This window comes from Candoia aspera, chromosome 2 (genome assembly GCF_035149785.1).
Source record: "Candoia aspera isolate rCanAsp1 chromosome 2, rCanAsp1.hap2, whole genome shotgun sequence".
NCBI classification, from domain to species: domain Eukaryota; kingdom Metazoa; phylum Chordata; class Lepidosauria; order Squamata; family Boidae; genus Candoia; species Candoia aspera.
This window is the reverse complement of record NC_086154.1, coordinates 77,253,555-77,280,830: the sequence shown is the minus strand read 5'-3', so window position 1 is coordinate 77,280,830 and position 27,276 is coordinate 77,253,555. Positions and strand designations below refer to the sequence as shown.

Genomic DNA, 27,276 nt, shown 5'->3' with positions numbered 1-27,276 from the left:
GTGTTTTTCTATTGCCCTTGCCTTATCAGCTCAGGACTCATATCCCTGTATTGTCATGCGAGCCATTGCAATGTCGCAAACATCGCAACGGTGATCATGACACAGAGTCACTTTAAATTTATGATTGATAGATAGATAGATAGATAGATAGATAGATAGATAGATAGATAGATAAGGCATAGAACTGTTTGTATGGTTATCCTCTCTCTTGAATCCTGGGAAGATAATTTTTTTTTCTTATGACGAAATTCCCTAATATATGAACTGGGAGGGCAAGGATGAAGTGCAGGAAAGTGTTGTATGGTCTTACACGTGTTACTAGGCATCCCCCATGTAACGGCATCCAAGTGTGTTCACCTGTACTGCCTTATTCCAGCCAGCATGGCCATTAAATGGTATGTATATATTTACTTACATACTTCTTGAATTAGCATTCTGCTGTAATCAAAAGAGACTCTTAACAGTTCATATAAATTGATAAAAATATAGAATGTCCATAGCAAAAAGATAAAAACTATTAAACAATGGAACACTATTACTCAGTCTGATGGCACCAACCCATCTCTCCAAGGCTCTCCAAAATAGCTATTTTTAACAACTTATAGAAAGGAAGTACACTGGGAGCAGATCAAATTTCTGAGGGGAGGCTATTGCAAAGAGGAGGCACATGCACAGAGACGGTGTGCCTTTGAGCCTCTACCCTCTTTACTTCAGAGAAAATCACAAGTAGGTTCTCCTGAAATGTTTGAGTCAGGATGTCAAAGCTGGATGGAAAAGAAGACCCTGTAAGTGTAGGAAAAGTTAGACTTCTTCAAGTTGAGCTCAGCTCCTGGTGACTTCATGGATAAGACCATAGAGTTTTCTTGGTAAAAGTATGGAAGTTAGCTTGCCTTTGCTTTCCTCTTGACTGATTGCAGTCAAGCCTACAATCCCGGAATTTCCTAGTGGTCCCAGGAAAGTACTAACCAAGTGCTTAGTTTTGTCCAAGATCAGTTAATTTTGTCTAGGGCCATCTACTGTGGCAGTCTGCTAAGAAGCATCCAAGGCATACCTGCACATAAGAGGAGTCAGTCTTTACATTTGGTACAGTAAACATCTGTAAGATCTGTGCAATATTCTATTATGCAGCATGTGTGTATGTGCATGTATGTGTGTGCATGTCTTTCACAAACTATGATCACTCAGAATGAAACTGTTTTGTTAGGATAAACTGTCACATGAATCATTATAAACTAACAACTGTTTCTTGCTTAATTGTTTGCTTCCTTTTTAAAAAAATGCAGTATCTTTCTAGCTCATAAAACTACAGGATGATGTTTCTCATCTGAATGTGTTCTTTATGGGGTTGTAAATGGAATAAAATAGCCTGGTTCTATATAGTATATCCCTATGTTCACTCAGAAGATAAAGACTGTAACATTCAACAACAAAAATGAGTGGAAGGAAAATGAGCATGAAAGTGGAAGCATTTAAAAAAGTTTTTATTGAAGCCAATAATTCAGTGGATTAGGTAAACTAATTTTAAGTAGAAAAGACAATCATTCAATGGAACAGGCATACTTACTTTCTCACTAGATCCAGCTGATCATTTTCCCATTTAGTCATGTCTAATCACAGCTGATCATTAGCTGTAGTAAAAATAATTCTGCCAGTAAAAACTTTTTTGCCTGCATTTATTTTTCATTTTTGAGAGTACACCTAAAAAAGTGATGAATTTTGAGATGAAATCATGATTACCATTAGTTAATCCAGGTTATCATATAGGTTGACTAGCAAGAAAATTTATTAAGTGGAGGAGGGTGGGATTGCCCTAGAATAATGATGAATTTCCATTTCAAAACGTAGGGAAATATTATGCTTAAATAAACAAACAACTCAGCCAGTCTACAAGTTATATTGTCCAGGGCATAGGCTGACATAATGGTTCTTATTTCATAAAACTCACCAATCCCTCTGTCAAAGAACTTGGGTCTCCTCAAGTTGCAAATGAAAAGTCCACTTTTTCCAAGAAGGACATTTATCTGTTTACAGGCCCTCTGCTATAGTATTTATTGGTTACAGTGAGTTCTCAGTAGATACAGTGAGTTCTCAGTAGATAAATAATGATAATACTGCAATAATACTGTGAACAATAATTATTTCATCTCCGGGAAATATGGGTTATGCATGAGAAGCCTGTGGTTACATTTCACAAACTAGCATCTCTGTCAAACTAAAGGCTTATTCTGTTAGGTTCTGTGATACCTTTGGGAGAAATTCATTTCCTGATTTATAGTACAGCAGCTGTCATTTCTTGGCTGCTTAGTTTGAAAATAAGTATAAAAGCATTTTTGTGTCAACGTGTTTATAGTCAATATTTCCAGCCCATTTGTACACACAAAACATTGAACAAGGTATGTCTATAAATCATGTTTTTTAAAAAACTATTATTTAACGGAACACATGTTAGATTCCAGAAGGAAATTCTTTTATTCTTTTGCAGCAAAAACAAGAGTCTTGTTGCATCTTAAAGATTAACACATTATCTCATATACCCATGGAATAATAAATATGTTAGTCTTTAAGTGCTGTGAGATTCTTTGTTGTTTTAGTGTTTTTTTAAAAAACCCAACCACTGAGCAACTGACCAGTTTATGGGGTTAGACATTTGTGATCTGTGAATCTCAGTCCTGGTTGTGGCTTTGTGTCATCATCCAACAAAAACACCAACTTTACACTTACCCCATGTTGCAACTGTCCTAGCCTGGATTGCAGCTATTTTTCTTTTTCACTTTCCATGTTGAGTCATTTAGATGCAGGGCTGTGGGACAAAAATCATGGCCTTGCCGTGGAGTTCCTGAATTGAATTCATTGGTTTCTCCTGCAAGATGAAGGCAAACTTTGTTTTTTCGTCCTTCAGCTCTCAGAAAAGTTGCCCCAGAGGGCTTTATTTTCAGTCCCTTTCCTAATATTTGATAATATGAAATTAGTCTTTCTCCCAGATGTTTCTCAACCGGTTGATCTTTGTCACTGCCAGTTCACACATATTACAGAACTGCTTCCTGGATTAGTCACTATTGGTTCAGGCCTATGGAGGTGCAATACATAAAATTAAGATTCTTAACTTCTGCAGCAGAGACCTGTTCTTTTATGTGCTCAATAATGTCATACGTAACGGATGTTGCCCAGAAGAAGATAATAGCAAACTTCTTCCATATTGTTGTCAAGAAAACCACATGGGCATATCCATGAAGTCATCAGGAGCTGAGCTCAATTTACAAAAGTGGGAACTGCTTCTACTTTGAAGATGCATGCAGTGATTTTGCTCATTGTCTTCTCTCTTCTCCCTAGTCTTTTAATACAATTTTTCATTCTCTTATCATCTAACTATCCCAACTTTTCCTTGGTTGTTATTCTGTTTGTGCTGCTTTTTAAAGCATATTGATTTTAAGAATATGCTTCATTTTGTTGTAGCAACTGTCTTCTTTTTTTCACTGGTTGTGTAAATCTTATGTACAGTACCATGGAGCTGTACAGCCATTAACAAAGGCATTGACTAGGATGTAAAAACAGCAGAACTGTCTTAGGAAGACCAAGATTTAATTATGATCTCATGGACTTACTGAATGAGTCACTATTGGGTCTTCAGTTCCCTTTCCCTAAAATGGGAATAGTGACTTCCTTAGTGACATGGATTAATAATACATGTCTGGTAACATTTTTTGCAGTCACCAACTCTCTTCTGGGTTGCAGACTCATATTCTTTTAATAGCTGATGTAGGGAGGGAGAAAGAGTCACAAGCTGAACTTGCCTGACAGATCAACTCTCCTGCCAGATAAGTCGTAGAAAGCGGACGGGATCCAAGTATGGACCCCCCACCCCCCGTCTTCCTGTCCTACTTTCACAAGTCCCTGTTCAGTTTCAGCTCCCTGAGAGCTCCAGGTGACCGCACTTCCTGCTTTCTCCGTCTCCCTCTTCGTGCTCGCTTCTCCTTGGGGCAAGGTTGCTCACAGCCCGGTCGGAAAGTGCGACTCCGCCCCACCCCGCCCCAACGGGGCCTGTCCCCGCTCCCGTCCAGCCTCCTCGCTCACGCCCTTATTTAACGGCGGCGCTCCACTTTCTTAGAGCGCACTGTTCCGTGTCCGGGGCTGCCCGTTGCTCGCCTGGCACTGCGGACTCAGTCGCCGCTCGCGCCACTTCGTATCGCTCATCCAGCCACCCTCCCACCCATCCTTCGCGATGCGCCCCGGGCTGCTTTTCTCTTTGGCTCTGGCTCTGTGGGTCACCAACGCCTGGGCGGCCATCCGAACCCCTTACCAGCAGATCTTGCAACACAGCCGAATCCGGGGCAGGCACCAAGGGTAAGGCTACCGAGCAGGGAGAGAGCGAAGGGACAGCGAGGGCTCTGGCGGTGGGCGAGCCGTTTAGCCCACTGCCCGATGCCTCTTGCTTTTTTTTTTGCGGGGGGGGGGGGGCGCTTGGAAAGACACTCAGCACGGCTCCCTTGGAATGGATGGGACGGACGGGGTGGTCAGGAGCCAGAGCGCGTATCTGTGGGAGCCAGAGGGATAGGCGTGGTTTTCCAAGTTTAGCTGCCATTGATTTCCTAGAGGATCAATTTCTGGGGAACGGGGCAGCACCAATCGCCTTGTTCGAATTCAAGCAGCCAAACCCTTCAGTAGTTCAAAAGTGCTCAACTACTTTCCTGTCTTTTTTGGCAATAAGGGAAAAGCTGGGAAGTGGGTGATAGGGCTGTTAAACAAGTGATAGATCGTTTGGCTCATGGTGCAGAGAAGTCAAATGCCACTGGGGAGGTGAACACTTGCACAAAAACCCAAGACTCTTTCCTCTGCCAAATACTGTCCCTCCCCAATAGACATGCACAAAAGTCACTCAAATGATACCCTTTATTGAACCAAGGGGGCTAGAATGGAAAGTTTTCAAATCAAAGTGCCAGATGAAAGTCTAGTGTGGCTTGAAAGTTTGCTGGTTTTGAGACATGGCACTTACAGTAGGAAAATAAATGCTGTCCCTGTTGTTAACCCTGGACAGTCTCACTGTCTTGGGCCTGTGATCTTTTTTTTAAAAAAGAATGTATCTTGTGTTCTAAGTAACACAACCAGTCAGACTTTTAACCAACATTTGTCTTGTACCAAGAGTTGCTTAGCACAATGATTCTAGGACTTTTTCTTTTCTTGACACTTTTTAAAACTTTTCCCAGAATTCAGCACTAGTTTTGTGTTCCCCAGATGTGATGAATGGATCTTTGTTCAAATCTATGCACTGTGAATTACAAAAGCTTATGTCAGGGACAGACATCCTGGTCAACTTGGAGTCCTTCAGATACTTTTGAACATTGTGGGTCAGTGGCAAAGGATTATGGAAATTGTAATTCAAAGTTCTAAAGAGTAGCAGGTAGCCTATCTTTGGTTTATGTTGAAAATACAGCTCTTAGTATAAAGGATGTCACAAACATCATGGTTTTGGCCTTAGAAAAGTAACTCTTCACTCAACTCCTAAAGCATACATATGGATAGATAAGAATAAAGTTGATGTTTTCTAAATTACTTTTATTTTTCTTCCCAGTTCAAACATTCAAAATGGTTTAGTAAGGAGAAATCACTGCCAGATACCCAACGTAGATCACCCAATGTGATGGTCTAGTGTCAAAACCTGTTTGAGTTGTGAACAAAGCGCTATTTTGCCCAAGGGTCTTTTCTTCTGGGGTGCGCGCTTCTGTAATTTAACAATTGGTGTAGGGATGGGGAAAGATTTGCTATTTGAACTTGTTTGACAGATCCTGCCAAAAAGTGGTAGAAAGACGGCAGTGTCCAGTTATTGATTTGCAGTAATGAACTGCTAATGCAAGTCTGTCTCCTATCTGCTGCAGCCTCATGCATCCCTCTACAAGTTGACCCCACTAAGAACAGTGATTGTGTTTGTACTGTACAACATGCATGCATTTGCAGTCTGATTTCCAGTTGCTACCTTGCTTTATTAAGCCCTCATCTCTACTGTAAATAGAGAATTGCCTGATGTTCTTCAGAACTATTTGATTACAATTCATATAATTTAGACATATTGACTGTAGATGGTGGTAACTGTGAATCTAGCATGCCTCAAGGGCTCGTATCTGGAAGATGCAGAGGGAGAATTGTGTCCCTTCTGTGTGCAATTATGATGCCAGGGGGCATGGACAGATCTTGGGGAATGGAGCCAAATAACTACTCCCTTGGCTTCTGCTCCAGAGACGATGCTGCCAGTGTATCCTCTGGAACTGTGAGATGGGTATTTCCTATTGGTGTTACCCTTGCATACTTGCCACTTCTTTCCAAATGCCAGGATTTTTATTTCTTTTTCCTTCCTATAATGCCCTACCGCCATTGTTCCTTCTTCCCCAGTCAGACTAATGGTGTGCTTTGCTTTCCCAGTCTTTCCCCCCACCAGTTGGGACTCCTCCCCTGTTCTATTTATCGTTGCAAAAATCAAGCATTGCAAAGAATGAATAAAGGTGCAGTTCTAACGGGCGACCAATTTTTGTGCCCTCCCATTGACTAGCTGGAGGAAGCACTAGTCCGGTGAACAGGAGGAGGATGTATGGTCTCACAAAGTGTTAGGACATTTGCACAAAGGTGTGAAAGGACTTCATGGAGGTGGCTGGTGGCTGGAGCTCATCTTCCAGCAATACAAAATGGAAAGTCCTTGTTTATACTTTCCCCACAGATTACCGCATTGAATGCCAATGTCAAAGGTGACTTGGCTCAATCTTTTTCCATTAGCCACAGAGTATATTAATTTCTCCTGCAATAACTGGCACTTCTCTAATTCTACAAGCACAGTGAGAAAGTCAATGTTTAAAACGAAGTCTTGAGAAAGCTTTAAAGGAATTGTAGTTTGCCTGTGCTGCTGAGAAGCCCTCCATTCAACAGGAAGTGTCTCACCTGCCTTTTCCCCCACAAGAAAAGAAATCAGGTTTTCTACTTTGCTTCTTCCTGTTAAAGTTTCAGTCTGCTCCAAAAGACAGAAACAAGAGCAGAAAAGAGAAGCAGCAATCTCAGAAAAGAGAGCCTTGGCCTTGGCCTTTTGGAGAGGACACAGGAATCCTTAAATCAAAAGACAAACACTTTTGTGGTTCAAATGTGCTTAATTGCCTCCCTTACCGTTATTTTAGCAATGGGAAAAACATGGAAAATAAGGTAACAGTGATCTCCACAGGGCTGGCTTGTGAAACAAGTGCTAGATCTGTTGGCTTGTGGTAGAAAGAAGTGAAATGCCGTTAGGGAGATGAAAGCTTTGTTAGTTTTGTTTGCAAAACTAAGGCTCTTTCCTCCACCCAATACAACTCCTGTCCAACAGGCATGCACATTTATTTATTTATTATATTTATACCCTGCCACAATGCCCAAGGGCTCTTCATGGTTCACAGATATACAGTACGATTAAAATGGCCATGGTCAGATTAAAAAAATTAGAGCATAACATCATGTGCATATGGAAAACATGAACAACCCAACAAGCAAGAACCTATAACCTCAACCAAGATTGCAGCCCAAATGCCTTCCAGAAGATCTCCATTTTAAGCTACTTCCAGAAAGTAGTTAAACTGGGAGCTAACCTAATTTCCATGTGGGGAGGGCATTTCAAGGACCTTGGACCCCCTCACCTCACTTGAGTCTGGGACCCCCTCTCTTCACCAGCAAAATGTTGAATTCACTGATCAAGCAGCCAGGCAGAGCTCTTGATGCTGGTTCTTCCTGAGTGGGAAGTTAACCAACCTAAACACTGCTGTTAGGTTCAACCTGCTGACATAGTAAGAAAGAAGTTAAAGTACTTTGCCTCTCTTATTGCCATGGAGTAGACCCAGACACAGGCATGTATCCATGCTTGGGCCTATTCACTTTTTGTCTTTTGCTATCAATGCTCTAGGTGTTATTTCTGCTACATCGTCTCCTGCCCATGGTCAACCAAAGAGCTACCTGGGATCAGTCAATAGAAAGAGGCCGCTCATGGGTGATTTTTATCAAGGGCCCCGGTTGCCTCACACTGCAAGCAGCAAACCAGGTCCTCAGTAAATTCACCCACCAGATTGTTGGAGAAGTGCCCCCCAAATCCATAAGATAACTGGGGCAGACCATTCAAATAGGTCCAGCCCTACAGAGGTCATAGATAGCTGTCAATTGTATTTGGACTAGGAAATGATATGACTATGGCAAAGGGGTGATGATAATACTCTCCACATCCAGATCACGTAACAACTGTTCCATAGCAAAGGCAAGGTCTAGCCAGTTTGGTCTAGTGGTTAAGGCAATGGGCTAGAAACCAGGAGACTGAGAGTTATAAGTCTACCCATGAGACAACCCATGGTTGCCTGGAAGCTAAACTCCTGACCTTGACTAGACCCAGTGTGTCATGGTTCCTGTTCCAATGTTCCTGGAAAACATCATAACGGGTTCCCATGCCATGGTACTGACACGAGTTGCTGTATGGGAGGGGGCTGCTCCTGTTCCTTGTACCAGGCTGCAATGCGAGGAGTGAAGAATGAGGAATGCATGTTTGGGTTATCTCGCCTTGTCAAGGACGTTTCCTGCAGAGCGGCAGGAACCATTAGGGGCATCTGTGGGCATGAAATTGTGCTGACTTTGGGGGGAGGGACTGGGAGTTGCTTGGGGTTTTATTGGGAGACATCCCGTGCTTTCACTATTCTCAGCTTGCTTGTGATCCTGCATACTATTCATTATTAAATCAGATATCCATGAAAGCCTTGTGTGGGTCTGATAGTGATTTTGAATAGGCAATCATTACACAGTGTCAGCTGCATGAAGATTGAAGTCCCCCAACACCAGTAAATGGGGGGGGGTCTCCACCACTAGCCCAGTAACCAGGTCTAGTAGCCCAGGGAGGGACCTTGATGTGTGAGGTTGTTACACCAGCAGGGCCCCTAGCTTTTCTCTATGGCCCTGCTTAAGCCATAGACAGTCAAACCTTGCCCCTTCAGAAACAGTTACTCTGGCCACAGATAAGGTCTCAAATTAATGCCATTCCCCCTTTCTGGCCCTGACCTCAAAACTCATGCATGACCGAATCAAATGATACCTTTTATTGTGGACAAAATCAACTGTTTAAGATAGTTAGATTGGGAAGGTTTCAAGACACAGTGCTTATATTGCCCATGTGAAATTCCTGTGTGGCCTGAAAGTTGCTGATTTTGAGATAGGGTATTTACAGCAGGAATATGCATATTGGCACTATGGTTGAAACTGCCAATGGCCAACTTCTACATTCTGGTCCCATCATGGAATGTAGTGAACCTCTACAATTAACCTCTGGTAATAATCAGGAGTTCTTGCATTTTATATTGCTTTCCCCTTACATTTTCCAGTCCATTTCCTGGCTATAGTTTCACAATCCTCATATTCATTGAGATTATGATGATAATCACTTTTGAGTCTCTGAGATGGAAGCTTCCTTGAGATGAAAATCTCACAGTCTGTAAGACCTCAGATCCACATCAACTGCCATTTTGCAAGGAGTAAATTCTCTTGCCTTACTTTCCAAATATTTGTACTATGTCTAAAGAAATTTATTGATGATTCTGTAAAGGCTTTATCTGCCTATCTTTCCCCCTTGCCAATGTCACCCACCATTTCTGTGAAGAAGGATGGCTATGAGTAGTCCCTAAGCATTAAGCATCACTACCCTATTACCTCCATTTCTAAACTCTCAGAACATTGCAGAAGGGAAAAGTATTCGCTAGGTTGGACCTTTGTCACAAATATTTGCAGATTTACTCCAAGGATTCTGCCCTCTATAACAATAAAGTCTGAGCAGGTCTTCAATGCCTATGTGACAATAGCCTCTATGTTAAGCTAGACAATATGCTGTTTGACATGCCAGTATTTGACTATTTGGGCCACTGTATTCCTTTGCAGGAAGTCAGATGGATCCAGCTAATCCATTTTGTCTAAATTGTATATTTCTGCACTATCAGAACTGTATAGCATTTCTTTGGTTTTTCCAATTATTCTTCCAAATTCATATCCAACTTTGCAAGTCTGGCCAAACCACAGACTTGGCTTTCCCAGAAGGATGTTCCCTTTCAATGGGATTTCAAAGTTCAGTAGCCTTTCTTCAACTCAAACAGTTACTCGCTTGTCAGACCAGATATTTCACACAAACATGATATATGTATACATATGTATGTGTACACGTAATCCTCACTGTCATCTTTATCATCAGTTTTGCCAAGTTTCCTATTTCAGAATGAATTGCTTCCTGTCACTGGATAATTGGCCACATGGTATTAAATGATTCTCAGTCATTCAAGATAATGTTAGTATATAGGTGGAATGTAGAACTTAATAGTTAGGAATATTCCATCCAGTTGAGTTTGTCTTGTGGTGACTATATCAACAATTTTGACAGGCTTTTGTAAAAGCTTGTAGTTCTTCCAAGAATATTTCAGGAATCCTTTTTATTCATCCATCCTTTCTATTGCCTTTCCTTTCTACTCCTCTCAATCTTGACATAGTCATTTTAGTCCATTTATATGCCTGTATCATCTGCTCAAAATATGTGAGTTTCTGCTTATTGATCAACTCTAGGGAAAAAGTCATCCTTAATTTGGTCCAGGACTGATTGGTTCATCTTGTAGTCCATGGTTCTCTTAGTGACTATTTCCAAATCTGATAATTTGAAGCTGTTTATCTTCTTTTTTCCCCTCCATGTCCAGCTTTCACAGTTGTACATTACTACTGCAAAGGTCATACATTTACATTCTGGTCTTTCTTGTTGGTGAAATGATCTTATCTTTCATGATATTCTCTAAATTCTTAGTGCCTCAGTTTCCAGCTGTCATATCTTCCAATCCTGCCATCATTATATTTGTTGTACAAGTTAAACAGATATTGGGACATCATTATCTCATTCCCTTCTATATTCTGAACAACTCTGTTTCTCCAGATTCAGTGCTTATGGTAACTTCTTTTTCACCGTAAAATCCCTCAGAAGATTAATCAGATTAAGATTAATCTCTCAATTAATCAGACTAAGATTAATCTCTCAAAAGGTTAATTATCTACAGTCATCTAATTCTTAATATATTTCCCATTCTGGTATGATTTATGCAATCAAGTCAATGAAACAACAGAAATCTCCTTCTAGTGTTCTCTTGCTCTCTCCATAATCCATTTTATATTAATTACCTGGTCCTTTTCTAGAAAGCTGCCTGTTCATTTGGCATTTGTCTCTCATATTTGACTCTATTCTTTTTTGTAAGATCTTAAACATAATTTTGCTTGTGTGAGGAATCAGTGCAATAATTCAGTAATTGGTGCATATACTTCAACAGAGGCATATAAACTGATCTTTTCCAGTCCCTAGGCTGCATGGTCTGGTGCCATATTTGCTGACAAAGAGCTCTTGATACTTTAAGTGTTTTTTCTGCATCTTGAAACTGTTCAGTGGGTACTTCATCTGCTTTTGTTACTTTCTTGTTTGACAATAGGTCTATTGCTTGTTGTACCTCACTTTCTATTACAGTTGGTTCCTGAATATATTCTTTCTCTGCAAATGCTTCTGTCATTCAGTGATTCCATTTGTGAAAGTATAGTCTTTTAATTTTCCTTTAATCTTATTTACTGCTATTAGATTTATTCTGTGCTTACATTTCAATTTCCTTTCTTAGCTGTACATTCTCTTATCTTACTAAAAAGAATTAATAGCTATTTGAGCAAATGGCAAAGGAAAAAGTTGCAGATATTAACATACCAGCTGTATTTCTGTACTCAAAGAATGCCTCCTAGAAAAGGCATTGGATATTCCCCCAAAACTCTTAAACCTGCTATTGACGTTCTGACTGCAACCCTGTCTTTATGGTCTGTTTTAAGTCAAATTAATTAAAACAAGCAAATAGACTGTTGTGACCTTGAAACAACATGACAGAAGATGAAATACCTCATTCAGAGGTGCTATTCTGAGACAGAGTTTGAAGACTTGGAGTTTATTAAATGTATACATTAATTAAAGTAATGTATATCAACCCTTTGCTTAATGGTATGGAGAAAATGAAATCAAACAAAACAAAGGTCCAGATTTTGTCAAACTATACATGTGTATCTGTGCTATTTGGCTTGCAGTTAAGGCTGACCGAAGATATTTTTGTTCCCTGTGGCATAACAGTACAGTAAGTGAACTCCAGATATCTTGAGGTCGGTTAAATTATTTTGGCACCTGAGGCGCAAAGTCTCAAAGCAACTGGTCAGTGTAACAATACAACACAAATAACAGTTGGCTGCTCTTTCTTGCCACCCAGAATCAGCTGTTTTGAAACAGCCATTCCATCTAACAGTACAGCTGGATGAGTATGAATGAACCCCTGGTTTCATTTTTCCTCTAAAATGTGTGTTCTGGTGAATCAAATGAAGCAGAAAGCATTAAGTGGAACTCACATGCATATTAAACTCAGAGGTGAATCAAATCAAGCTGATACATGCCAAAGATAAAAGGCTTCTGAGGGCTTTGAATCTAATGGAAGCAAATTATGTTTTTATTTATTTATTATTCACATTTTTGTCACTGCCCATCTCCCCCTAAGAGGGGGACTCTGTTAATCCTTTCAATGGCCTGTTTATCTTTTTAAGAATTGTACTGAGATTTTTATCTACTGAACTGTAGACAGAGTTGCTGGATTGTAACTCCCACTCTTCCAAACAAGGGATGTATTGAGATGATGTGAATTATACTCCAACACTCCCAGAGCGTATTAGATTGTGGAAGGCTGGCCAACAATTTTGTTGCTTCACCATTCGGATATTATCTATTTGCAAATGGACTCTACGCTATTTTTTTTTCTCATTTAGCTTACAAAAGCCATTCTAACCCCATGGTGAGACACAAAAGCTCACTTCAGTCTCAGTAGCATTTCCAGCTAAATACAGGATCAGATTCTTAAGAAATGAATATGCCAGTTCCTGTGGTATTTAGCTAACTCAGATTGACTGCCACAGGATAGTGGGATGTCTACTAGTGTTTTAATATAATGACAGGAGGCCTGATATTAGTAACTGGAACTTCAGTTGCACAGGCTAGTTCATGGGCATGTTGCTGGATACTCTTAATTTCCTGTTGTTTTTAAAGAGGTTGAGGGTAGCCTTTTGTCTTTCCTCAACCTTACCTTCTGATGGACAGCATATTGGGAGATAATGATTGCCCAAGGCTAATGAAAGAGCCTTTTTGCTAAGGGATTATTTAATTGGGGAGTCCCACTTCCAAATCCAACTCTCAGGAGTGTCCATACCATCATTTAATCTTCTTTTGGAGATCACAAGAGATACTGTACATTTCCAGCAGCATTTGATTTACATCCCCATTGTACTGTTTCATTGTGTCATGGAATGTATGAGCATCTGAAATATATAGGTATGGTGTATCATCAGCCTCCTGGCATCCATTGGGTGACAAAGACCTACACTAAGGGCATGGCTGTTGCATTGCCATCATCCCCTACCCATCAAGATCCTGTTCTTTGTGAAAACTTTAGACTACCATTCTCAATCTAACTTGCTAGTCTGTGGTTGGAATTATATTAATCAGATACCAATGGCACTGGTTGAAGAGAACTGTGCTACATCATTAAAAAATGTCTATATTAAATAGTGCCAGAGGTGACTAAGAAGGACAAGCATCCCACCAGACAACTTGGTCCTGAACCCAAACATTAAAAAAGTAGAAGTATACTCTAAGTGTATTGTTATTGTTATTGCTATTGTCATTGTTATTACTGTATTATTATTATTACTATTATTATTATTACATATTAAGTTAGTTGAGTTCCTTATGGGTTCATTTTCATTGTTTAATGGCAGAACTAGATGAGAAGATAATATTGGAGTTGGAAGATAATTGATAGGTGGCTTTCCAAGCCATTGAAATTCACTTCTTTTCTATATTTTTCTCCTTGTCCATCTGTCCTACTATCAACTGTTCTTATGTGTAAGCTGAAAGAGACAGTGAGAAATATATTATTGCTTTTCTTTCAGACGTAGAGGTTGTTGACCACAGCTCATAACCATCTTGAAATCTCCTTTGTTCCTTCTAGACCACCTCTTAATATATTGTTTCCTCCTGGTGCTATCATGGTGTACCAAGCTTGTGACCTCACATGGAAATCCCATATGAATTCATTTTTTTATACAGGAAACATTTGAAGGATGTATTGGACGAGTAGCATATCAGTATGCAATGTGTTGTTACGTCACTATAGTATGTATGAAAAAGTATGGGTAAGGAGTTTGACACCATATTAGGTCCAGCAAGAGAGACATGCTCCAGGTCCTCTCTGTTAGGAAGTGTCAACTGGCAGGGCCAAGGAAGAGAGCATTTTCTGTTGTGACACCCCCCTTTGGAACTTCATCCCCCCGGTGGTCAGATTGACCCCAACCCTTCTGGACTTTCATAAGGCCTTAAAGACGTGGCATTGCCACCAGACTTGGGGATCTGGGTGTACAGTTGAGCCTGTACAGTGGTTGTGTTGAGTGTTGACAGCTTTTTATACCTTGGCTGCAGATTATGTTATATGGTTTTTTACATAGTTTTATATGCTTTTTATATGTTTTAATAATGTATTTTGTTTTTTATATGTTTTAATAATGTATTTTGTTTTTTGCATTGCTTTTAACTGTTGTAAGTCGCCAGAGGCATGTATCTGAAATATAAATCAATCAATCAAACAAACAAACATGCATTATAATCAGGCCATGAAGTCTCATAACCTGAAGTAGCCTTCCCAACCATGCACACTTGAGACATCTTGAATCATGTTTGTAAGAATGTTCAGGCAGTGTAAACAATGGGATTTTGTGGTCCACAAAGTCTATGATATTTTTAGGGAGCTAATTTGTTTCAGAGTTAAGACTTCCACTGACAAGCTACCTTGGTAGAAAATATACTGTTCTATTTTCAGCATTTAAAATTATTGTTATGATTGTCAGAGGGAAAAGGGTATTCTTTTAGTATTAATTCAGAGGAAGACAAATCCCACTTTTGCTTTAGTATGAAAAAGCTCTTTCAAGTCCCAGTTGAGTTTACAATAGTTATTATATATTCTTTCTCCTGGAAGTTAAACAATGACAACAATACTTTTCTTAACATATGCACTGTTTATTGCTGATGTATTAACAAGACATGTTAGAATGCCAGGCTATGAATGGAGAAACTCAAAATAATATTTCTCCTTTGATTTATAGTCCCAATGTATGTGCTGTGCTGAAACTCCTTGGAACCAACAAGAAATACATGCCAAGTTGCAAAATGTGGTACCAGAAGAAAATATGTGGAAAATCAACGTAAGTAAGGTTTAAGAAAAAGGGAAGGTTTCTCTTTTTGTGCACAACATGCATGCAAATGAACAATGCAGTAAGTTTTTCTTCGTGGCTTCTTCAGCCCCACGAGGGAGATCTGCAAATCAGTCTGAGGTCTGTTCTGGCAAAGCCAGCAGGCATTGCCTAAAGCTTCCTGAAAAAATTGCCTTGATGTGTACTTTTGGAAGGAAGAAGCAATCTGCACTCAATTAGGAATTCATACAGGCTGGCTGACTGCCAGTCTTCTGCTAAAGTCTGTTAGTCTTCTGAGAAAGGTGTATCCTCCCCAAAGTCACATAAACTGAAAACTGGAACTTGAAGGATGAGACAACCAGATAAATGTAAATATCATGAAAGATCCAGAGACTAACTTTGCCTGAGTAATTTATGTGTTGGTGATCAGTGATGATAAATACGTTACTACATGAGATGAAATCAACAGAGAAGTTAGAAAAGGGAAAACATGTCTTAAGGGACCCAGTGTCTTAAAGCAGAAGCATATAAGTGTTTTTTCCCAAAATGGCTGCAAGTAAGTAGTGGTAATAGTAATAGTAAGTAGTAGTAGTAATGGTTGCACGTAAGTAGGGCTGGCAAAGTGGTGGGGCCAGGATAAAACTCAGTTTGATTTAATTTACATGAAAAATTTATTTGAAAAATTAATTACAAGTGAATCAAGTCAGTGTAGTTGCAATAATTCTGCATTGATTTAATAATCTGCCCCATTAATCACATTAACATTTACAGTTTGGTGGCAGTGTTTGGAGAGCTGTGTAGATTATATTGAAGACTTTGGAAGGTCTGAAGTTTTTGATTGTGCCCTTCTGTATTTGAGGTTGTGATGCTGGCCACAGGGGATGCCCTGTTATAGCCAAGCTTCAGCACCATGGCATTATGAATGGTGTTGCACCCAAAAGTATAGAATCTTTCTCAGGAAAGAGGTAGAGACACCATCCCTAATTTATTCCTTCTAGATCAGAAGAGACGTAAGGTAAAGGTAAAGGTTTCCCTTGACGTAAAGTCCAGTCGTGTCCGACTCTAGGGGGCGGTGCTCATCTCCGTTTCAAAGCCTTGGAGCCGGCGTTGTCATAGACACTTCCGGGTCATGTGGCCGGCATGACTCACGGAACGCCGTTACCTTCCCGCCGAAGCGGTACCAATTAATCTACTCACATTTGCATGTTTTCGAACTGCTTGGTGTGCAGAAGCTGGGACGAGCAACGGGAGCTCACCCCGCCGCGCGGTTTCGAACCGCCGACCTTCCGATCGACAGCTCAGCGGTTTAACCCGCAGCGCCACCGCGTCCCTTTAGAAGAGATGTAGGAAGAGGTTAATTGGGAACATACTGTATCAGGGTATGTTTAAAAAACCCACATTCTTATGATTTCCAATGCTCAGTATAGAGAGTGAGGAACACAATTTTGAAGTAGATACAGGTAGTCCTCACTTAATGACAATTCATTTAGTAACAGTTCGTACTTACGACAGTGCTGAAAAAACTGACTTACATCCGGTCCTCACACTTACGGCTGTTTATTTATTTATTTATTAAATAGATTTATAAGTCTGCCCAACTCACACACGGTGACTCTAGGCGGTTTACAGAATTAAAAACCTTAAAAACACAATAAACACCCCCTGGCAGCAGCAAACACATTCATACCAGCCTCTTGATTGGCTCCAAAGCAGCTTGGGGTCCCCAGGAATGTTGACAGAACGTCTTCAGGGCCTTCTGGAACAGGAGCAAGGAGGGGGCCAATCTTACATCTGGGGGAATGATGTTCCAAAGGGAGGGAGCCACTATGGAAAAGGCCCTTTTCCTTGGTCCCACTAGATCTACCTCCCTAACTGAAGGGACCCGCAACATGCCCTGCCTCCCCGCTCTGGTGGGCCAGGTGGATGTGACTGGGGAAAGACAGTCCTGCAAATAACCAGGCCCCAAGCCATGTAGGGCTGTAAAGGTGATAACCAGCACCTTACATTGGACCTGGAAGCAAGTCGGCAACCAATGCAGCTTCTGCAAAAGAGGTGACACATGGGCAATTCTAGGCTTGTGCAATGTGAGCTGCATTTTGAACCAATTGAAGCTTCCGGATACTTTTCAAGGGCAGCCCCATGTAAAGCGCATTACAGTAGTCCAAATGGGAGGTGACTAGGGCATGGGTGACTGTGAGAAGGGCCTGTTGGTCCAGGAATGGGCTGAGCTGGCACACAACACACAGTTGTGCAAAGGCTCTCGACTGCCACCTGTTTTTCGAGTCGTGAGTCCGTGAGAACCCCCAGGTTACGCACAGGGTCTGTCTGGGGCAGTGCAACCCATCCAAGAACAAATATGGTAATTCTCTGGAAACCAAAGAGCCCCGAACCCACAGCCATTCCATCTTGCCAGGGTTCAACTTCAACCTGTTGCTCCCCATCCAGACCTCAACAGCCTCCAGGCACTGGGAAAGGGTGGTCGCAGCATTGCTTAACTCATCATGGGCAGAGATATACAACTGAGTATTGTCAGCATACTGATGATATCTCACCCCATGGTGACGGATGATCTCACCCAGAGCCTTCATGTAGATGTCAAAGAGGAGCAGAGATAGCACTGACCCCTGTGGCACCCCCACCCAAATTTTCTTGCTTCACTGTTTAATTTTTCCTTTTCTATGAAGCACAAGCGATAACGTGAGCATGTAGATGTGTCTTAAAGGCATCCCAAACAACTGATACATTCACAGAATGTCTTCTTATAAGGAAAAAAACCCCTCTTGTTATACCTGTTTTATAAAATGTGGATTCTTCAGTAATGCTGTATTTAAATACCATCTTGGAAAACTGGAATGACTGTTTCTTGTAACTGGTAATGTTACTGGGACCTGATCAAATTCAGCAATATTATCTCTATTACAATGATTAATCCATTCAACTAAAGAATGAGATTCCAAAAAATAATCTTCTTGAGAACAAGACTTATGTGGAACTAAAAAAAAAAAGAATATTTTTGCTGCAAAAGTGTTAAAATTACCATATACTGTATCCACCAAATTTAAGTGCATACAGTATATAACCTTGCAATACTTTCCATGTGCAAGAATTAGATTTTGGTAGTGTAGTAGTCCAATTTAATAACTCTAAAGCTTGATCAAAATCTCCAGCCATAACAACATGCTCCAGAGCCAAAGTAAAAATATGTTTAAAGCATTTATATAGCACATCTGTAAAATCCTTACTTGGACCATAATAGTTAATAATGTTAGTACACTTATTAAAGCACTTAATAACAAACATATCAAAAACATATTTCTGGATCACTTATTGTTCCACTACAAATTTTAAGTAACTGTTAATCAAAATTACTACTCTCTAACAGATTTTTAGTTTCCACTTATGTATACTTGACCAGCTGATCCCCCAGATAGACATAAGATCCCCTATAAGAAAAAAAATGTGGGTTTCTTTTAAAAAACAACTTTAGTCATAAGTTTCAGTTAAGCATTGAGAATTGGTACGTGGGGGATAGATGGTCCATGAATGCCATAAAAACTTTTTAACTGATGATGGTGATGATGATGATTGTAAGCCATTGGGAGACCTCAGTGGTAGCAACATACTAAGTTTAGACATACAGACAGAGACGACAGACAGATAAAGGTTTTGGGTGCTGAAACTGGAGGTACTTAAACAGAACTAATTATTCAGAAGGATGATGGGCTTATCTTCACTTCCCAGATGGAGCTTGGCTGCCATCTATTAGGGATGCTTTATTTTGTAGTCCTCCACGTTGTTGGATTCAGTGGCCGAAACAATTCTTCCCAATTCTATGATTCTATTTGCAAATGCCTCTACTCTGAGGTCTTTCTGTCATATGTATGAATCATAGAGATCAAATAAATCTTGCATCATTCATGGACAATGTTCAGTAAAGACAATAAAGCCCTTATAAATTGGTAAAAATAATCATGCCAAGATATCAAAAGACAGAATGTCTGTAAGATCCAGAACTTCCAGTCCTACCTAAAGCAAGTCCAAACCTGCAACATGCTAGCAGGCTCAGATTAAAACAGGTTTTTCAAGATAGCATTTCATGCTCTATATTCATGATATGTATAATTAAAATATATGTGTTGAAAAGAATACATACATAAGAAGACATGTAAACAACATGTAGAGGGGATTGGGTCTTTGTTCTATTTTAAACATGGATTTTTTTTTTTTACTTCCCTGTGCTCATCTTTACTAGAGGACCAAGTTTGCATTTTGAGCACAAACACCCTCTGATTTCAACAACGAAAAGCCATTGCATGAAAATCCCTTGAAGGTCCTTGATGTCTCCCACAAAGGAGATCTAACTTTCCTACATCTCTCCTACATCTGGAAGGAAGAAGTAGAAGTAAAGTCCATCAGAATAGAAAAGGCAAAGGAAGCATGTCTAGTTCATTCCTATGTTAAGCCATGATCCATTTTTGAGGATACTATGACAATAGTTACTATGATCCCTTTTTTTAATTTGTGCCTTTGAGTCAGTTTTTTTGGCAAGGCTTTTTGGAAGTGGTTTGCCATTGCCTTCTTCCTGGGGCTGATAGAGAGTGACTGGCCCAAGGTCGCCCAGCCGGCTTTGTGCCCAAGGAGGGACTAGAACTCACCATCTCCCAGTTTCTAGCCTGATGTCTTAACCATTACACCAAACTGGCTCTCCTCATGATCTTGTTAAGTATGCTAATTATTCCATATCATCTGAATTTACTACCACACAGAAAAGATTCTTTCCTGATTGTGGAATTATTCTGATTATGGAATTCCGGCCCCAGAAATGTTAGATTGGTTTTCCTACCTGAGTTTTACATAGGCCATTTTTTCCACCTGTATGTCTTTTTGAGCTAAAATGGAACACATAAATAATGTTATAAATAAGTAAAGTATTAGGTTATTAATTATTAATAGAAGATTGCCAGTAGTGTGAAACTTCAGTGTTGGGAGGCTCTCCCCCCCAAAAGTGTGTCAAGGGACTTTCTGGGAGAAGATCTGAATATCACACTGCTGGGATTGTTCTGATTTTCCTCTTCGTGTTTTAAGAGTGTCAAATGGAGAGACGATTCTAATCTCACATCTGCTCTATTGAGCTACTGGCATTAGGTTTTTAGAAATTTCAGAGCTGCTGACATTTGATTTACTGGTTTCCAAATCCCTACTAAATTCTACTTCCTTGCTGCATTTGCAGTTGCTGAATTGTTTCAGCTTGATCCAAATAGAATTTAACTCACTTGGTTCCTGAAAAGGTATAAATCATCTCTGATTTTGCCTTGGCTCTACCAATGTTTGGAGAGGGGCCCACAGCAAAGTGTTGAAAATCCAAGATCACCCTTTGAAAAGTAGAGCACTTTAGATTTAAAGATTTCTGGAAGGGTTCAGTTAATACTGCTCCATTGCTTTGTTTCTAGCAAAATAACTCTTAAAAACAAAAGGGAAGAAACCTTACCAAAAATATTGGAATGTATTAATTATCTGGTATGTTTGTTTTAAGGGATGCAGTGGCACTGCGGGTTAAACCGCTGAGCTGCTGAGCTTGCTGATCAGAAGGTTGGCGGTTCGAATCCGTGTGACGGGGTGAGCTCCCGTTGCTAGTCCCAGATCCTGCCAACCTAGCAGTTCGAAAACATGCAAATGTGAGTAGATTAATAGGTACCGCTTTGGCGGGAAGGTAACGGCGTTCCATTCAGTCATGCCAGCCACATGACCATGGAACTGTCTATGGACAAACGCCGGCTCTTTGGCTTTGAAACGGAGATGAGCACCGCCCCCTAGAGTCGGACACGACTGGACTTAATGTCAAGGGAAACCTTTACCTTTACCTTATGTTTGTTTTTACCTAAAAATTGCAATGCTTTTTTCTGAAGTACAGTCTTTCATGATCTTCCTTCTAATGTAATACATAAAGCTCACTTCAGTGCTTGGAGATTAATAAATCTGGTCTCCTGTTTAAGTCCCCATTGAGTCTAGTGCTTCTGGATCACTGGCACAAATACAACTGGGATAATTAGAAACATTTGCCACCATGAGGTTACCTTCCCAGTTTGCATCTGAAGAAAAGCAAATCTGATTATAAAATGTTAATGTAGAAGCAGTTTTAAATATCTGCAAAGGAGAATTGGTATCTGTGGTGACGATTAGAGCTTGGCCATAAAATCAGTTAGATATAGGGGATATGGGTTCAAATCTCTTCTGCCACAAAGCATTTTGAGTTGACCATCATTACTTATCCTGTCTTTAAGAACTGCCATGATAATTAAACATGGGATGTTATTATTTACAAGGTATTCTTGGACTACAATAGAAAAGTCAGCTAAACATACAATTCTTTAATACTGAATGCCTTTAGGCCATTTTCCAGTATAAGAATGTTGTCTTTCCAAGACAAATATAGAACTGTAATGGTTGCTCATAAAATCAAAGGAAGATTGACTGATTTTGTTCTTCTTCCAAACTCCTGATTTGCTGGATGATAATGCTATTGCACTTTTCACTTCTATCACCAGATGTGCTTGTCAAACCTAAAACCTCACAAATCACATGTTTGCTGTCTCCCACTGTTCTCCATGTACCACTAGAACTATTGGTTGGAACCATGGGCAGTTCCAATTCAAATATTTAGGAGAAACTAGGCTCTTTCTAGCCCAGAGACCTGAGGGCGAATTTCATGTTGCTGTCTGCCTATAAAACTTCCCACAAACTTATATCTCTTCTCATTCACGTGACAGTTCAGAGATATCTCTGATGTGTTTTGATTTTGTAGGTGAGCAACCATTTTGCTACTCTAAAGTTTTCTCTGATCTCTTTGATGCTTAGCCATCATTTATCTGTCTCTGATAAAAGTCTACTAGTTGCTGTCTTCTTGCGCTCATCTAAATGCCAACAGAAATGGAAAATGCTTAAGTTTTCATTTGCTCCACATTCCTTCTTTCTTATCTGAATTACCCTTTATAATAACTACCCTGGTTGTTATTATGCCTGAAGATTTATGTTAGATCAGTTTGAAAATGAACCCTTAAATTTTATGAGTGCAATGGACTAGAGTGGGGTGAGGTGGAGATAGGCAACCATTGTTCCAAGGCCCATGGGGTGAGATGAGGCAGCATCATGATCTGATGTGAAAATATACATAAAAAGTGAGGGTTAGTGTAACCCTGTTACTTTCACAAAGATAACAGGGGATTCTTGGGATATTCCCAGTTTTAGAGTATATGTTTTGGTTGGAATTAGACTGGGTGGAGAAGTAGGTTTGTATAACTGTCAGTATATGTTTGGATTAGATGTTAGTTTAAGAGCAATGGCAACTAAAGTGACGCCACAGTATTTTATTAACTGTACAGTGAAAGAACTCTGTTTAGTTAATTCTGAAGTTTTTCAGAGCTGGAAGTTGAAGGAACAAGGAAGGAATTATTTTTCCTGATAGCATCCTTAACATTCTTTTAGATTTCATTCATAACATAACAGAATGATTTAGTTTATCAGGAGTTACATAAGCCTGTAAGAATTCCATCCCACACAAATGCCAACAAGAATCTTTTTGCTCCTAGATCGTTATAAAAGATATTTCAAAAGTTAATGATTTAGGGGGGTAAAGTAGCAGGTAAGCAACTAAGGGCCTTCTAGGTGTTTTGGATTTCAACTTGCATCAGCTTCAGCCAGCATGACCATTAGCAAGGGATTATGGGCATGAAGATCCAATTTGGTGTAGAGCTTAAGGCACCAGGCTAGAAACGGTAGGCATGAAGCCGGCTGGGTGACCCTGGGCCAGTCACTCTTTCTCAGCCCTAGGAAGGAGGCAATGTTAAACCACATCTGAAAAACCTTGCCAAGAAAACTGCAGGAACTGGTCCAGGCAGTCTCTGAGAACTGGAAACAATTGAACGGATTAAAGAAAATGGTCATGAAGTCTAAAACATCTTCAGGATACAATATTCCATACTTCCAGTATGGAAGTATCCACAGGATAGTTACCTGTGCAGGATAGTCTATATGCTATTTCACCCAACAAGCAATACTATTTTTCTCTAAACAGTCATATATCTGAATTTTTGACTGGAGAACCATTTGCTTTATTTATGCAATTATTTTATGGACATATATACTGCTATCCTCCACTGATGCCCATAGAATAATCATTACGCTCACAACCAAGCCAAGCCCTGTTTTTTAAATATGGCATTACGTATATGCTTTGTTTTTTTAATATAGCATTGTATATATGCTTTCAGTTTATTTTTCTGATGGCTCCTTTAAGTAGGGGTTTCTTGTTATGATACCAATTTGTTATTAAATGCCTAGGCCAGTGTTTCTCAACCTTGGCAACTTTAAGATGTGTGGACTTCAACTCCCAGAATTCCCCAACCAGCATGGTTGGTTGAGGAATTCTGGGAGTTGAAGTCCACACATCTTGAAGTTGCCAAGGTTGAGAAACACTGGCCTAGATAAAGACAGTAACAGAGTCTTGACACTTCTAATATCTCAGAGCAGCTATGTTGCAGTCCAAAGAATGTGTCTTTAATGTTTCTGCACCATGAATGATAACCATGTTTCCCTTAGAGTTATCTTGTTTCCTTATCAGTTATCAAGCAATCCTCTCTACTGGGGTCTCCTATAAGTGATATGCATGCTTGAGGGCTCTTGCTCCTGGCTCATCTGGGGATTCATCATAACCTGCCAGCTTTAGGACAAAACATTTGTTCAGATTCTGAACAGATTCTCTCCTGTTGAGTTTCCCACTGCAACAGTGAGTCTTGATTTGGTGCATGTTTTAACGTCTATTTTTATTATCTCAAATGTAAACTTCCACTTCATTTTGGCCGCTAAGAATTATCAGGACCTACAACTACAGTATATTCTTTCCCATATATTTTTGTGGCTATTTTGCAACTTGAAATCAAAGCCTAATTGACTAATAGGAAAAATTCACTTAATGTCACCCACATAAAAAGACTGGGAAATGTGGTTAGAAGACATTACAGTGTATAGGACAAACAACCTTAGTAAGAAATCTAGTATAACTATGACATAAGTATCTGTGACATCTGGTCAGACATTCTAAGAAAAGAAAGTAAATGTATCAGTGGCTAGTGAGATTTATGATTTGTAAATTGTGTGTCAGGTGACCTCAGAAAGTGACCTCAGTGCTTTCATGAAAACTGATAGTGTATGTCGTTTTCTTTACTATTTCTGATCTATACTGTGTTACTGTGGCGTATAGAATCTGTGAGCACTTACATTCAGTGGTTCCTAAAATAATGTCTTCCGTAAGAGAGCATCTGGAATGTGCCACACTGATAAAGCTCCTGAGTTTTCACTATTTGCTGTACCGATTGTCAGCTGTTTCACTGATTTTCTAGACAAAATGACAGAATGTTTGGTACTTGCCCTTTGGGAGAGAAATGAGTGATAGAATGCAACCATTCTTGATTTTGTCTAATTATTACAGACATGCCTATTATAATTTAGTTTACACTGCATCTGATGAAAAAAAAATGTCATAAGTTTGTCCTGTTTGTCCTTCTTTGCCTGGCAAGGGAGGGCTGAGCAATAGCTAAAACATTAGTAAGGATAATCAAAGACAGTGCTTAAGTCCAAGCTATGCTACTGAGACATACAGGACACTAGAGGCCAGGGGAATCAGAAGACCACTGCTTAGTATCAAACTGAGAAAGGAAGCAGAAAAACAAATCAGGAAAGTGGGGCAGGAAGCCAGTTGATAAAATTCTGACCCAAATATGTGGCCTGTGAAACATTACACCTTTCCTCGGTTCCTTCTTCAGGAACAAACTGCGTGGAACTCAGTTTTGATTTGACATGAGGAACCTACTACAGCAGTCAAGAGAGAAGAATTTCCGCCCATAAAAATCCCTCTTCTGCCCCTGTGTAACATAACTAGAATCAGGATCCAAAAGTCTTCTTAGTGTATAATTGCAGCTTAGCATACAGTTTCTTATTTCTCACAGGCTGCTTATTCTGCACCTGTAGAATAATCTGAGAGTATTTCTTACTCTTGGAAAGGACATGTTTTCTGTTTTCACATGAAACAAACTATAATAAAAATGCTGGCTGCCAGATAATACTGCTTGGAGAAGCAGATCTTGGGAAAGGCTACCCTCTAGCCCGGGTTTCTCAACCAGGGTTCCGTGGAGCCCTAGGGTTCCGCGAGAGATCACTAGGAGTTTCCTGAGAGATCACAATTGATTTAAAAGATTATTTCAAATTTGGGCAACTTCACATTAAAGAGGTAAGTTTCATTCTTTATGTTTAGTTTAAGAACACTGTTAATGAATATATGCAGGCCTGCACATGAAAGGAATATAATAATTTGGTAACTTCTGGCCTATCTTTGAGCCTGTATGGGCAGGGGTTCCCCAAGGCCTGAAAAATATTTCAAGGGTTCCTCCAGGGTCAAAAGGTTGAAAAAGGCTGCTCTAGCCAGTGATATAACTAGGTTAATGGTTCAAGCTGAGTGTGCAATTGGTAGAACAAATAATTAGAGGCCATAGTAAATACGCTATGCTTTGAGGGCTATTCCACGCATATGGGGCTCTTGAGTCTCAATATTTTTCATTCTACTACCTCTGTTTTTCAGTGAGATATTTGCCTAGGCTAATGTAGTGACCCGGAAAGACGGACTAGAATAATAATGTTTTGCTACAATTGTCTATTTTGTGTATATTTGCCTTAGATTTATTTTTCTATAAAATGTGAAACCCTGCTAACATCAGTTGGAAGAAAAACCATTTCTTTTTAGTTATTTCTTCCCTTAGGCACTGTGCTCATTAAATTGTAGTTTAATACAGTTCCACAGAATCAAGCAGACACTTCTACTGAAGAGTTCAGACTGCTCTCCTAAGTTTGTATACATTAGTTTTCTGGCCAGTTAGTAGCAGCTCATTAACACCCATTTCTCTATAAATAAGCCTTTGAGAAACAACATCATATCTTGGGAATTCTCGATGCTAAACTGTGGCTGAATTCTCCATTAATCATTTCCTTGTGTTTAATTCTGGTTTGAACTAAAAATCTGTCTAGACCATTAATGGTGAGTTTATTTTGTTGCCAAATAGGGCATATAAATGTGTATATCTGTCCTAAAGAAAAAGTTAGTGTGAGACTGAAAAGTGTACCAGTGGAGTGTTGAGAGCTCCAAGCATCAAAGAAAGCAAATTACTTTAAGCAAAACATTTCCCATATGGAATATATGAAGTCTAGACAATGAGTCTGGATTTTCCTGTGTAACTTTTCTTGGAAATTGCAATACAGAATTTGGTTCTCTAAGTGTAGTGCACATATTTGTTGCACACTTTAAAATGTAATTACCTTAAAGAATTTTTTTTCATCTCATAGCATGTTAAAAGTCGAATCATAAAATACCAAATAGTTTAACTTGCTGCCATCCAATGACTCTCCCCTACTTCATACACAGATACATTTCTATATTTTTCATATCATTTTAATTCAACACTTGGCTTAGTTGTTTCTAAGTCAATTCTTTAAGTTAAATCCACAGGCAACTCTTGGCAGTTTTGACACTGAGATTATACTGTCTGCATTTCTAAAAGTTGCAGATTTAGAAGTTAACCAACATTGGGGAAGGGTGAAGCTTTTTTCCCCCTTATTAAAAATAAAGCATAGTTTTTATTTTGTTGTTAAAAGAATCTTAATAAAGTGGAAGAGATTTATTTTAAATTATAGTTTAGATTGTCTTCTGCTAGAAGGCAGAGAAAAGACAAGTCACCAGCAGCTGTTAAATATGTCAGAGGCAATTCATTAGTTTGATCACTGAGCAAGTATTTCTTTTAATTAACCCTTCGAACATAACTAATTGGCCTGGCTGCTTATATCACAGAGGTACATTCATTGGCTGATTTACTTATCTGATTGCTCATAATATAGTTCGTATATCCATGAGTTCATTCAAATTGG

General features: G+C 39.6%; 1 protein-coding gene across 1 annotated transcript in view; it reads left to right on the top strand.

The window, feature by feature from the left end:
* The first annotated feature begins 4,095 nt into the window (after positions 1–4,095).
* The window catches only part of TGFBI (transforming growth factor beta induced), a 50,629-nt gene continuing 27,448 nt past the window's right edge, over positions 4,096–27,276 (top strand). Inside the window, exons 1-2 of the mRNA XM_063292280.1 lie at positions 4,096–4,341; positions 15,223–15,321. Of these exons, the coding sequence (XP_063148350.1) occupies positions 4,220–4,341; positions 15,223–15,321 (221 nt within the window). The 5' untranslated portion in view covers positions 4,096–4,219. The remainder of the gene's footprint in view (positions 4,342–15,222; positions 15,322–27,276) is intronic.